Source organism: Alosa pseudoharengus, unplaced genomic scaffold, assembly GCF_046254945.1.
Source record: "Alosa pseudoharengus isolate Yale_2024_CS ecotype anadromous, Long Island Sound unplaced genomic scaffold, YU_APseudo_1.1 YU_APseudo_1.1_scf_15, whole genome shotgun sequence".
Taxonomy (NCBI): Eukaryota; Metazoa; Chordata; class Actinopteri; order Clupeiformes; family Clupeidae; genus Alosa; species Alosa pseudoharengus.
Window position 1 is genome coordinate 39339831 of NW_027468620.1, and position 15000 is coordinate 39354830.

General features: G+C 46.0%; 1 protein-coding gene across 2 annotated transcripts in view; it reads right to left on the reverse strand.

Annotated features, from left to right (window-relative positions):
• Positions 1–15000, reverse strand: part of LOC143124691 (urokinase-type plasminogen activator-like) — a 31105-nt gene that overhangs the window by 5772 nt on the left and 10333 nt on the right. For both annotated transcript variants that reach the window (XM_076286400.1, XM_076286401.1), the window contains 2 exons: positions 7006–7189; positions 6410–6561 (listed from right to left, as the gene is read on the reverse strand). In XM_076286400.1, coding sequence (XP_076142515.1) covers positions 6410–6561; positions 7006–7189 — 336 coding nt within the window. The remainder of the gene's footprint in view (positions 1–6409; positions 6562–7005; positions 7190–15000) is intronic.

The following is a 15000-nucleotide window of genomic DNA, read 5'->3' on the forward strand; positions in this document are numbered from 1 at the left end:
ACGTCACGACAGCAGGACAAGACAACACATACACACACACACACGTCACGTCAGCAGGACAAGAGAACACACACACACACACATCAGCAGGACAAGAGAACACACACACGTCAGCAGGACAAGAGAACACACACACGTCACGTCAGCAGGACAATAGAACACAAACACATCACGTCAGCAGGACAAGAGAACACACACACACACACACACGTCACGTCAGCAGGACAAGAGAACACACACACACACACACACGTCACGTCAGCAGGACAAGAGAACACACACACACACACACACACACGTCACGTCAGCAGGACAAGAGAACACACACACACACATCAGCAGGACAAGAGAACACACACACGTCAGCAGGACAAGAAAACACACACACGTCACGTCAGCAGGACAAGAGAACACACACACGTCACGTCAGCAGGACAAGAGAACACACACACACACACACGTCACGTCAGCAGGACAAGAGAACACACACACACACACACACACACACACACACACGTCAGCAGGACAAGAGAACATACACACACACACTTCACGTCAGCAGGACAAGAGAACACACACACACACACACACAAGTCACGTCAGCAGGACAAGAGAACACACACACACACACACACACGTCACGTCAGCAGGACAAGAGAACACACACACGTCACGTCAGCAGGACAAGAGAACACACACACGTCAGCAGGACAAGAGAACACACACACACACACATCAGCAGGACAAGAGAACACACACACACACACACACGTCAGCAGGACAAGAGAACACACACACGTCAGCAGGACAAGAGAACACACACACGTCACGTCACGTCAGTAGGACAAGAGAACACACACACACGTCACGTCAGCAGGACAAGAGAACACACACACACACATCAGCAGGACAAGAGAACACACACACGTCAGCAGGACAAGAGAACACACACAAGTCACGTCAGCAGGACAAGAGAACACACACGTCACGTCACGTCAGCAGGACAAGAGAACACACACAGGCAAAAGACCTTAACTCGCCAGAGTTAGTTTTTTTGTTGTCCAGCCAATTGTATGATACTTATGTCTAGGAGCGTTGGGGTACGGTACCTATGTCTAGGAGCGTTGGGGTACCTATGTCTAGGAGCGTTGGGGTACAGCACCTATGTCTAGGAGCGTTGGGGTACGGTACCTATGTCTAGGAGCGTTGGGGTACCTATGTCTAGGAGCGTTGTGGTACCTATGTCTAGGAGCGTTGGGGTACGGTACCTATGTCTAGGAGCGTTGGGGTACGGTACCTATGTCTAGGAGTGTTGGGGTACCTATGTCTAGGAGCGTTGGGGTACGGTACCTATGTCTAGGAGCGTTGGGGTACCTATGTCTAGGAGCGTTGGGGTACAGTACCTATGTCTAGGAGCGTTGGGGTACGGTACCTATGTCTAGGAGCGTTGGGGTACCTATGTCTAGGAGCGTTTGGGTACGGTACCTATGTCTAGGAGCGTTGGGGTACGGTACCTATGTCTAGGAGTGTTGGGGTACCTATGTCTAGGAGCGTTGGGGTACGGTACCTATGTCTAGGAGCGTTGGGGTACCTATGTCTAGGAGCGTTGGGGTACCTATGTCTAGGAGCGTTGGGGTACGGTACCTATGTCTAGGAGCATTTGGGTACGGTACCTATGTCTAGGAGCGTTGGGGTACCTATGTCTAGGAGTGTTGGAGTACCTATGTCTAGGAGCGTTGGGGTACCTATGTCTAGGAGCGTTGGGGTACAGTACCTATGTCTAGGAGCGTTGGGGTACCTATGTCTAGGAGCGTTGGGGTACCTATGTCTAGGAGCGTTGGGGTACGGTACCTATGTCTAGGAGCTTTGGGGTACCTATGTCTAGGAGCGTTGGGGTACAGTACCTATGTCTAGGAGTGTTGGGGTACGGTACCTATGTCTAGGAGCGTTGGGGTATGGTACCTATGTCTAGGAGCGTTGGGGTACGGTACCTATGTCTAGGAGCGTTGGGGTACCTATGTCTAGGAGCGTTTGGGTACGGTACCTATGTCTAGGAGCGTTGGGGTACCTATGTCTAGGAGCATTGGGGTACCTATGTCTAGTACGGTACCTATGTCTAGGAGCGTTGGGGTACCTATGTCTAGGAGCGTTGGGGTACCTATGTCTAGGAGCGTTGGGGTACCTATGTCTAGTACGGTACCTATGTCTAGGAGCGTTGGGGTACCTATGTCTAGGAGTGTTGGGGTACCTATGTCTAGGAGCGTTGGGGTACCTATGTCTAGGAGCGTTGGGGTACAGTACCTATGTCTAGGAGCGTTGGGGTACAGTACCTATGTCTAGGAGTGTTGGGGTACGGTACCTATGTCTAGGAGCGTTGGGGTATGGTACCTATGTCTAGGAGCGTTGGGGTACGGTACCTATGTCTAGGAGCGTTGGGGTACCTATGTCTAGGAGCGTTTGGGTACGGTACCTATGTCTAGGAGCGTTGGGGTACCTATGTCTAGGAGCATTGGGGTACCTATGTCTAGTACGGTACCTATGTCTAGGAGCGTTGGGGTACCTATGTCTAGGAGCGTTGGGGTACCTATGTCTAGGAGCGTTGGGGTACCTATGTCTAGTACGGTACCTATGTCTAGGAGCGTTGGGGTACCTATGTCTAGGAGTGTTGGGGTACCTATGTCTAGGAGCGTTGGGGTACCTATGTCTAGGAGCGTTGGGGTACAGTACCTATGTCTAGGAGCGTTGGGGTACCTATGTCTAGGAGCGTTGGGGTACAGTACCTATGTCTAGGAGCGTTGGGGTACCTATGTCTAGGAGCGTTGGGGTACGGTACCTATGTCTAGGAGCTTTGGGGTACCTATGTCTAGGAGCGTTGGGGTACAGTACCTATGTCTAGGAGTGTTGGGGTACGGTACCTATGTCTAGGAGCGTTGGGGTATGGTACCTATGTCTAGGAGCGTTGGGGTACGGTACCTATGTCTAGGAGCGTTGGGGTACCTATGTCTAGGAGCTTTTGGGTACGGTACCTATGTCTAGGAGCGTTGGGGTACCTATGTCTAGGAGCATTGGGGTACCTATGTCTAGTACGGTACCTATGTCTAGGAGCGTTGGGGTACCTATGTCTAGGAGCGTTGGGGTACCTATGTCTAGGAGCGTTGGGGTACCTATGTCTAGTACGGTACCTATGTCTAGGAGCGTTGGGGTACCTATGTCTAGGAGTGTTGGGGTACCTATGTCTAGGAGCGTTGGGGTACCTATGTCTAGGAGCGTTGGGGTACAGTACCTATGTCTAGGAGCGTTGGGGTACAGTACCTATGTCTAGGAGTGTTGGGGTACGGTACCTATGTCTAGGAGCGTTGGGGTATGGTACCTATGTCTAGGAGCGTTGGGGTACGGTACCTATGTCTAGGAGCGTTGGGGTACCTATGTCTAGGAGCGTTTGGGTACGGTACCTATGTCTAGGAGCGTTGGGGTACCTATGTCTAGGAGCATTGGGGTACCTATGTCTAGTACGGTACCTATGTCTAGGAGCGTTGGGGTACCTATGTCTAGGAGCGTTGGGGTACCTATGTCTAGGAGCGTTGGGGTACCTATGTCTAGTACGGTACCTATGTCTAGGAGCGTTGGGGTACCTATGTCTAGGAGTGTTGGGGTACCTATGTCTAGGAGCGTTGGGGTACCTATGTCTAGGAGCGTTGGGGTACAGTACCTATGTCTAGGAGCGTTGGGGTACAGTACCTATGTCTAGGAGTGTTGGGGTACGGTACCTATGTCTAGGAGCGTTGGGGTATGGTACCTATGTCTAGGAGCGTTGGGGTACGGTACCTATGTCTAGGAGCGTTGGGGTACCTATGTCTAGGAGCGTTTGGGTACGGTACCTATGTCTAGGAGCGTTGGGGTACCTATGTCTAGGAGCATTGGGGTACCTATGTCTAGTACGGTACCTATGTCTAGGAGCGTTGGGGTACCTATGTCTAGGAGCGTTGGGGTACCTATGTCTAGTATGGTACCTATGTCTAGGAGCGTTGGGGTACCTATGTCTAGGAGTGTTGGGGTACCTATGTCTAGGAGTGTTGGGGTACCTATGTCTAGGAGTGTTGGGGTACCTATGTCTAGGAGTGTTGGGGTACCTATGTCTAGGAGCGTTGGGGTACCTATGTCTAGGAGCGTTGGGGTACAGTACCTATGTCTAGGAGCGTTGGGGTACCTATGTCTAGGAGCGTTGGGGTACGGTACCTATGTCTAGGAGCTTTGGGGTACCTATGTCTAGGAGCGTTGGGGTACAGTACCTATGTCTAGGAGTGTTGGGGTACGGTACCTATGTCTAGGAGCGTTGGGGTATGGTACCTATGTCTAGGAGCGTTGGGGTACCTATGTCTAGGAGCGTTGGGGTACCTATGTCTAGGAGCGTTGGGGTACCTATGTCTAGTACGGTACCTATGTCTAGGAGCGTTGGGGTACCTATGTCTAGGAGTGTTGGGGTACCTATGTCTAGGAGCGTTGGGGTACCTATGTCTAGGAGCGTTGGGGTACAGTACCTATGTCTAGGAGCGTTGGGGTACAGTACCTATGTCTAGGAGTGTTGGGGTACGGTACCTATGTCTAGGAGCGTTGGGGTATGGTACCTATGTCTAGGAGCGTTGGGGTACGGTACCTATGTCTAGGAGCGTTGGGGTACCTATGTCTAGGAGCGTTTGGGTACGGTACCTATGTCTAGGAGCGTTGGGGTACCTATGTCTAGGAGCATTGGGGTACCTATGTCTAGTACGGTACCTATGTCTAGGAGCGTTGGGGTACCTATGTCTAGGAGCGTTGGGGTACCTATGTCTAGTATGGTACCTATGTCTAGGAGCGTTGGGGTACCTATGTCTAGGAGTGTTGGGGTACCTATGTCTAGGAGTGTTGGGGTACCTATGTCTAGGAGCGTTGGGGTACCTATGTCTAGGAGCGTTGGGGTACAGTACCTATGTCTAGGAGCGTTGGGGTACCTATGTCTAGGAGCGTTGGGGTACGGTACCTATGTCTAGGAGCTTTGGGGTACCTATGTCTAGGAGCGTTGGGGTACAGTACCTATGTCTAGGAGTGTTGGGGTACGGTACCTATGTCTAGGAGCGTTGGGGTATGGTACCTATGTCTAGGAGCGTTGGGGTACGGTACCTATGTCTAGGAGCGTTGGGGTACCTATGTCTAGGATCGTTTGGGTACGGTACCTATGTCTAGGAGCGTTGGGGTACCTATGTCTAGGAGCATTGGGGTACCTATGTCTAGTACGGTACCTATGTCTAGGAGCGTTGGGGTACCTATGTCTAGGAGCGTTGGGGTACCTATGTCTAGGAGCGTTGGGGTACCTATGTCTAGTACGGTACCTATGTCTAGGAGCGTTGGGGTACCTATGTCTAGGAGTGTTGGGGTACCTATGTCTAGGAGCGTTGGGGTACCTATGTCTAGGAGCGTTGGGGTACAGTACCTATGTCTAGGAGCGTTGGGGTACAGTACCTATGTCTAGGAGTGTTGGGGTACGGTACCTATGTCTAGGAGCGTTGGGGTATGGTACCTATGTCTAGGAGCGTTGGGGTACGGTACCTATGTCTAGGAGCGTTGGGGTACCTATGTCTAGGAGCGTTTGGGTACGGTACCTATGTCTAGGAGCGTTGGGGTACCTATGTCTAGGAGCATTGGGGTACCTATGTCTAGTACGGTACCTATGTCTAGGAGCGTTGGGGTACCTATGTCTAGGAGCGTTGGGGTACCTATGTCTAGGAGCGTTGGGGTACCTATGTCTAGTACGGTACCTATGTCTAGGAGCGTTGGGGTACCTATGTCTAGGAGCGTTGGGGTACCTATGTCTAGTACGGTACCTATGTCTAGGAGCGTTGGGGTACCTATGTCTAGGAGTGTTGGGGTACCTATGTCTAGGAGCGTTGGGGTACCTATGTCTAGGAGCGTTGGGGTACAGTACCTATGTCTAGGAGCGTTGGGGTACCTATGTCTAGGAGCGTTGGGGTACCTATGTCTAGGAGCGTTGGGGTACGGTACCTATGTCTAGGAGCTTTGGGGTACCTATGTCTAGGAGCGTTGGGGTACAGTACCTATGTCTAGGAGTGTTAGGGTACGGTACCTATGTCTAGGAGCGTTGGGGTATGGTACCTATGTCTAGGAGCGTTGGGGTTCGGTACCTATGTCTAGGAGCGTTGGGGTACCTATGTCTAGGAGCGTTTGGGTACGGTACCTATGTCTAGGAGCGTTGGGGTACCTATGTCTAGGAGCGTTGGGGTACCTATGTCTAGTACGGTACCTATGTCTAGGAGCGTTGGGGTACCTATGTCTAGGAGCGTTGGGGTACCTATGTCTAGGAGCGTTGGGGTACCTATGTCTAGTACGGTACCTATGTCTAGGAGCGTTGGGGTACCTATGTCGTGGTTGAAGTTCCTCCCGGTGTGTTCGTAGCCCTCGTGGCGGATGAGCTGCGTGACGTTGAAGCTCTGCTCTTTGGTGGCGTCGGTTTCGTTGATGGCGTTCTTGCCAAGGCGCACGCTGAGCAACCTCACTTTGGAGTCAGGACTGTGTGGAGAACGACAGAGGGAGGTCAGAGAGAGAGAGAGAGAGAGAGAGAAAAGAACAGAGGAGAAAAGATGCCATGAGCTGAGGAGAGAAGAGGAGAGGAGAGAAGAAAAGAAGAAAACAGAAGAGAAGAGAGGAGAGAAGAGAGAAGAAAAGAGGAGAGAGAAGAGAAGAGAGAAGAGGAGAGGAGAAGCGAAGAGAGGAGAGAGAAGAGAAGAGAAGAGAAGAGAGGAGAAGAGAGGAGAGGAGAAGAGAGGAGAGGAGAATAGAGAGGAGATGAGAAGAGAAGAGAGGAGAAGAGAAGAGAAAAGAAGAGAAGAGAAGAGAAGAGAGAAGAGAAGAGCAGAGAAGAGAAGAGAAGAGAAGAGAAGAGAAGAGAAGAGAAGAGAGGAGAAGAGAGAAGAGAAGAGAAGAGAAGAGAAGAGAGGAGTAAAGTTTTCTTACATGTCACCAAAGCAGTGCGCTGCGCTGAGCACCCAGCAGGGGGCGATGAGGCTCCCGCCGCAGCGGAATCCTGAGCGCTTGTGGAAGATGGACGCCACCCAGGGGTGGGAGGTCACTGTGCTGTAGGACCCGCCCACAATCTTAAAGTGCCGGCCCACCTCTTGCCTCTCTCCGCACGTGACCTCTAGAACACAAGAACCCACACACACACACACACACACACACACAGTCACAATGAGGCACCGGCTACACACACACACACACACACACACACACACACACACACACACACAGTCACAATGAGGCACCGGCTACACACACACACACACACACACACACACACAGTCACAATGAGGCACCGGCTACACACACACACACACAGTCACAATGAGGCACCGGCTACACACACACACACACACACACACACACACACACACACACACACACACACATAGTTGGTGTCCATGAAGATGGTGGACGGAGACGTGCACGCATGTAGCCTGGCAGGTGCTGCGTGTTGTTTATGCTGTCTGTCTAAACCATCTAAGACCAAACTTTCACTACATCACTGGATTATAGTTCTATATGTCGTTGCGCTGTTGTTGCTGTCTGTGCAACATCGTTTTAGCAAAGAAAACACCAGTGCTGGCAGCAGCCAACACCTGTACAGTAAACTCAACATCAATGGATACACAAAGGTGTCTTCCACATCGCGTGAAATGCCTTCTAACTCACGCCATGGGCTCGTTCAACTCACCTTACTATTACTCCTTGCTGGTGATGTAGAACGCAATCCTGGACCGCAACCTACAACAAACAACTCTCTTCAACAACCTGTTCGTAGCTAATGCTGTTCAACAACCTGTTCGTAGCTAATGCTGTTCAACAACCTGTTCGTAGCTAATGCTGTTCAACAACCTGTTCGTAGCTAATGCTAATGCTAGGCCCGGACTGCCACTGCCCTACACTCCCCTGGCGCTGCCAGGACTGCCCCTGTTCGCTATTCGATCAATGGCCTGTCCCTACTCAGCCCCTGTGCTGCCGTGGTTGTCTATACCGGTTGTTGGCGGCTGTTCAGCGGAGTTCGCTCAGATGGCGTCGTCGGTGTCCACAGGCCCAGGGCTACGGGCTGTGGTGGAGTCTTCTGAGGTGGCGTTGGCCACTGCTGCCCCGGAGCGTCTACAGCTGAGGGCTATGTCTAGCCCGACAAACTCCAGCAACATTGTTAAGGAGGTCATCTCGTTGCAAGAGGCGAATATTAACATCTCCAGGGGTGAGTCCCGAAACATACTGGACCGTCATTGCACAGGCCTAACACTGACCATGCCTTCAATCAGACCTAGGAATCCCGTGATAAAAAAACATCGCATCACAAAGTTTTTCCAAACGCTCAATCAGGCTCGAACTGTGTGGGACCCTCGATGCAAAACTAAAGGGTTGTTTGGTGGACATTTAAATATTCGGAGTATGGCAACCAAACGTGAACAACTGGAAAACTTGCTTGTAAATTCCAATATTGACTTTCTTGGACTGACAGAAACTTGGTTAACTAGTTCCTCCGCGGATGCCCTTGTTGTTATGCCAGGGTATGATGTTTTTAGGAAAGACAGAGACCAGGGAAGGGGAGGGGGAGTTTTATTATATGTGAAAAGTACTATTAAATGCAAACAAATTAAATGGGAAACTGACATTGAATGTGTTGGGGTCAATATCTCACTCTCAACTGAAATGGCATTTACCTTAATCTGTCTATATCGAAAACCATCAGCAAAGCCTGAATTTTATGATCAGTTAAAGAACCTCCTTCATAGTTTGGATTTTAACAAAGAGGTTATATTGCTGGGGGACTTTAATGTCAATTGGAGTGATAAGAGTGGAAGGAAAAAGCTTAAAAACATTACCGACTATTTCAATCTTACACAGTTAATTGAACAACCAACTAGAATAACTAATCGTCAGAAACTAAAATAGATTTATTGTTCACAAATAGACCAGAAAGAATTACTAAGACCTTTAATCTAATGACAGGGCTGTCAGATCACAATATCATTCTTTTTGCAGGAAGCTAAAAAAACACCGTTTTCATTCCTCAGACACATCTGTATGCAAATATGAATCAGTTCCAACTAGTCAGCAGGAAACATCTGTATGCAAATATGAATCAGTTCCAACTAGTCAGCAGGAAACATCTGTATGCAAATATGAATCAGTTCCAACTAGTCAGCAGGAAACATCTGTATGCAAATATGAATCAGTTCCAACTAGTCAGCAGGAAACATCTGTATGCAAATATGAATCAGTTCCAACTAGTCAGCAGGAAACATCTGTATGCAAATATGAATCAGTTCCAACTAGTCAGCAGGGAAATCTTGGTGTAGCACTGAGAGAGATTGAATGGGACGGGGTCCTCTCTAAAGGAGACCTGGAGAGTGACTGTGACCAATTCACCTCAACAATTAGGAAAGTTATGGGGCCCTACCTCAGAAAGCAGAGTCAAAACAAACGCAGGGAAACACTGCCCTGGCTTAATAAAGAATGTAGGAAACTCATGAAGGAAAGAGATCAATTACTTAAAATCAGGTCTTACAACAGACAGACAAAAATGTACCTCATTAAGAAACAAAGTAATAAAAAGGCTAAGACAAACTAAAGCCAACTTCTTCATTAACACTATTGAAGAGGCAAGAGGAAATTTTCTTAAATAGTTAAATATATAGATATATAGACTTTACTTTACTTTATTTCTGCATTGTTGCACTGTTGGACTTACTCATTTGCACTATCACCATGACCACTATCACCATTGCACTACCACCATGACACTCATTCACACAGAGCACCTTAGAGCACCTTACCATACCTTACTATGCACAGAGAATCACAGGCTCAGTCCCTGCCTCAGTCATTGCAAGGGCCTCTGATTGATTAATCACCACTATGTGGATACTGTTTTTAGAATTGATTTAGATTAAGTGTTAGTATAATTTGTATTTTTGTAATTTGTATTTTAGTATATTTTTATATATTGTATTAAGTGTTAGTATAATTTGTATTTTAGTATATTTAGCATATTCTTTATCTTCTACTGTCCTTACTGCTTAGTTGTGTTTTTATATTATATACTTTAATTACTCTTTCTGCTGTTAAAGAATGTGTTTGTGTTGTATGTATGCTGCTGAGACCTTGAATTTCCCCTGGGGATCAATAAAGTATCTATCTATCTATCTATCTATCTATCTATCTATCTATCTATCTAAATGGGAAGAAGATATGGCAAACCATCAACAAGCTGATTGGCAGAAAACAGAACCATAACAATAAAGAACTACAGTTGAAAATTCACAGTGAACTAGTCACAGATCCAACCATTTTATCTACACAACTGAACATCTTCTTTCTCGACTCTGTTTATGAAATAACCCAACTTTTTAATTCATCCAGCTACTCTACTTGCCCCATTAATTATACACAGCCGATTTTCCACCTACAACAAATAACTGAAACAGAAGTAGCAAATACCATCAGTGGCTTAAAAAATTCAAAGGCCATGGATATCTATGGCCTTGATACTAATTTCTTAAAACGGCACAAAGAGACCCTTATACAGCCTATTACATATCTGATTAATCAGTCCTTAAGTCTATCCATTGTGCCATCTGCATGGAAGATGGCCCTGGTCACATCCGTTTTTAAATCAGGTGAAAGGTCAGATATGGCCAATTATCGGCCAATCAGCATTTTGCCTGTAGTTTCCAAAATAGTTGAAAAATGGGTGGCTAAATTACTGATTCAACATCTCAATAAAAGCAATAACTCACTTCACCCTATGCAATTTGGTTTCAGGGCCCATCACTCAACAGAAACAGCCAATTGTTTGTTTTTGGAAAAGGTTAAAGGCTACCTAGATAGGAGTTCTTATGTTGGTGCTGTCTTCCTAGACCTCAAGCGAGCTTTTGATACTGTTAACCATGAAGTTCTCCTATCTAAACTCACTTATTTTAATTTCTCTGTGCAAGCTCTCAACTGGATGAAATCATACCTGTCCAGCAGAAAGCAATGCGTTTGTATTAATGATTCAAAGTCTCCACTCTGTGAATGTCCAGTAGGGGTCCCCCAGGGCTCTATACTTGGCCCAATCCTGTTTACACTTTATATAAATGATCTGCCAGAGGCATGCAAAAATGTATGTCCAGATGTATGCAGATGATGCTGTGATTTTTGCACATGCTAAGAACTACCAAGACATAGCATCCACACTTACAGCTGCAATGGCTCACATTGATGACTGGCTCACCAAGTCATGTCTCTACCTAAACACTAAAAAAACAGTCTGCATGGCGTTCACCAAACAAAATATGAAGGTGTCACATTCCAAAGTGTTCCTTAGAGGACAGGAGCTTGATTTAGTTAGCGAATTTAAGTACCTTGGGGTCATATATGATTCCACCTTAACCTTTAAAAGTCATGTAAAAAAGGTGGCAAATAAAGTTAAAATTCAATTTGCTAAATTTTAAGCAAGTTAGGCCATTTCTTGACACCAAGGCTGCCAAGTTGTTTTTATATACCATGATATTTTCACATTTTGAGTATTGTTTTATAAACTGGTCATTTACTGGCATAACTACTCTTAAAATCATTGAATCACTATTTAAAGGAACACGCCACCCAATGTCAGTAGTAATATATGTTCTTACCTTAACTTTCACGAGTTGAGTCATACCTCTCCCGTGTCCGTACGTGCACTCAAACGCTCTGGTGCGCGGCTGGACTGTGTTAGCATGTTGCTATGCTAGCGGGCTTTGACGGCAACTAAGCGTAGAAGTAATCAAAAACATCCACGTTTTACCGACTTAAATACAGTTGCACGAGTAGTTGATAGAAATGCTACGGCCACGCAACGTGAAACGTGGCGATTTTCCAAGCGAATAAACCGGAGAACTACAATGTGTAGCGCAATAGCACTTGGGAGTACTTCGACCTAGCGTAGTAGTATTGTTAACACCTAATTGTAGATCCTATCCACCACAGAGTTTAGAATCCATGCTGGATCGACCCTCAGCCTCTCCCTCCCCTCTGAGCGAGAGAGAGGCACACACACTAGAGATGCGCTGATGGGCTATTATTTCAACCATAACTGCATAGCAAAACTTATCATCCATCAGCCATCCATCAACACCAAAGTTTTTTGACCAATTTTCGAAACGGCACCCGCCCACCATCCGCTGGTTGTTTTAATGTAGGGGAGAACTGGTACAATTGTAACAGCGGTACAAATGTAACAGTGTTTTATTCTCAAGATATGGTGTAGCTACGGAAATGTAAACAGACACATATTATGTAATTATGTATAATCTTACAGCCATCCAAATATGAATGGTCTACTATAAATACGACTAGAGATATTAAGCAAAAAGGTGCAAAATTCAAGCATCGCGATTTTTTATTTATTTTTAACCGCAACTGTTTGTTTAAGTTTGCTTTGTGAAATTTGAGCGTGTGGACTTCAATCACATGTCATTCATATCTTCAGTCCCTCTGTTTCAAGTTAACATGAGTCCTATTTGATTTATGTAGCCTAATCACAGCACATGCAATTAAATGAAAATAAAAACATGACCTGTGCGGGTCAGTTGTAACACCAGTCTCTATGGCAAAATGAACTGATTTTATCGCGAATGCACGAACATTCTCATTGCGAGTTATGGATTATGATTTTTGTGCCGCCATCACCCAATTAAAGTTAACACAGCAACTTGAAATATCACTGTTGGACCAAATGCTTCAGACATGTAAGAAATAAGCAGTTTATCAACTATATTTACTGGTTTTATCAAGTGGATATGGCCAAAATAAGCATATTTAAAGGTTATTGTGAGCTAGCATAACACCGTAATATGGTCTGCAATGGCTAATCAATAATGCAATAAATTAGCTTTAACAGTCATACATTTGGACTTTTTTTCTTGATTTTATATGAAAACAGATGCTCTTTGTTTAACCCAGCACTGTTTTGTGTTAAAATATGTTATAGGATTCACGATTTTAGCACTGTTACATTCATGACGCTACTGTTACAACTGTACCGCACTTTTTTATGGCTGTTAAGTTAAATTATTGACAAACTATAGGCCTAACATCTTTTTTAAATTCTGTTTCAACTTTCATGGAGTAGACATGTACGACTCTGTTCTGGTCAAATTTCACAACTCTCAAGTCTATCGTCTTTGTGTAAATCGAGTTTGAATTGGAAAAATAAAAAAGTGTTACAATTGTGCCGGTTCTCCCCTAGGCTATATGGGTGATGCAGCGCTGCTGACGTGAGGCTAGAAAGCCCTTGCCTGTTCTAGGAAGACTGATCCAATGCAGCAAATATATTAAAAGGCTAAAGTCGTACATTGGCTATGTTGTAGCCTATCCCCAGAATATCAGCAGCAAACTCAGTCTCTGTCTCGCAAAACAGTCTCCAAATAAAACGCACATCGGCCTGTTGCCTATACTGTGACAATATATCGTCCAAAATGCTTGATTGCATTGCATTCTCCACATTTTTAGCTACATTTTCATGTACCACATCAGCATTTTTGTTCAGTGAATCAGTTCAGCCGATGTGCGTTTTATTTGGAGACTGTTTTGCGAGACAGAGACTGAGTTTGCTGCTGATATTCTGGGGATAGGCTACAACATAGCCAATGTACGACTTTAGCCTTTTAATATATTTGCTGCATTGGATCAGTCTTCCTAGAACAGGCAAGGGCTTTCTAAGCTCACGTCAGCAGCGCTGCATCACCCCCTACATTAAAACAACCAGCGGATGGTGGGCGGGTGCCGTTTCGAAGATTGGTCAAAAAACTTTGGTGTTGATGGATGGCTGATGGATGATAAGTTTTGCTATGCAGTTATGGTTGAAATAATAGCCCATCAGTGCATCTCTAGTGTGTGTGCCTCTCTCGCTCAGAGGGGAGGGAGAGGCTGAGGGTCGATCCAGCATGGATTCTAAACTCTGTGGTGGATAGGATCGATCTACAATTAGGTGTTAACAATACTACTACGCTAGGTCGAAGTACTCCCAAGTGCTATTGCGCCACACATTGTAGTTCTCCGGTTTATTCGCTTGGAAAATCGCCACGTTTCATGTTGCGTGGCCGTAGCATTTCTATCAACTACTCGTGCAACTGTATTTAAGTCGGTAAAACGTGGATGTTTTTGATTACTTCTACGCTTAGTTGCCGTCAAAGCCCGCTAGCATAGCAACATGCTAACACAGTCCAGCCGCGCACCAGAGCGTTTGAGTGCACGTACGGACACGGGAGAGGTATGACTCAACTCGTGAAAGTTAAGGTAAGAACATATATTACTACTGACATTGGGTGGCGTGTTCCTTTAAGAAAGCCATAAAAACTTTTGATAAAAAGGCATTGTCATTTCACCATTGCGATATCTTAGAGAGACATACATTTTTAAGCTTTGACAATTTTAAACACTTTAAGTATGCGTGTTTGGTATACAAAGTGCTGCACAATCTTGCCCCCCCTCCGCTGCATGGCTTTTTCCAAAGACTTGGAAGTGGAGGTAGTACACGGGCCTCTGTAAAAGGGGACTGTATAATACCATTCAGACGCACCGTTTTTGGCCAAAACGTATTGTCAGTAGTAGGAGGTAAACTATGGAATAGCTTGCCCCTCCCAATAAGAGAGTGTCCTACATATAACACCTTTAAAACTCATTTAAAACAGTGGCTCCTAGAAAACCAGAGATGCACTCACTTTTAACTGCCACACATGTAATTTCATCACCCACTCAATTTTACTATCAATTGAATGTATAGAGGTGGATGAATTATGTCCTTGTCTTCATGTATTTCTGTTTCATTTTGTTTGTTTACTCTGTCAATGTACTGTATATGTCACCCTTATGTCCTCCTTGTCTTCATGCATTTCTGTTTTGTTTTTGTTTGTCTGTTGTGTTCTGTTTATTCTGTTAATGCATATGTCACCA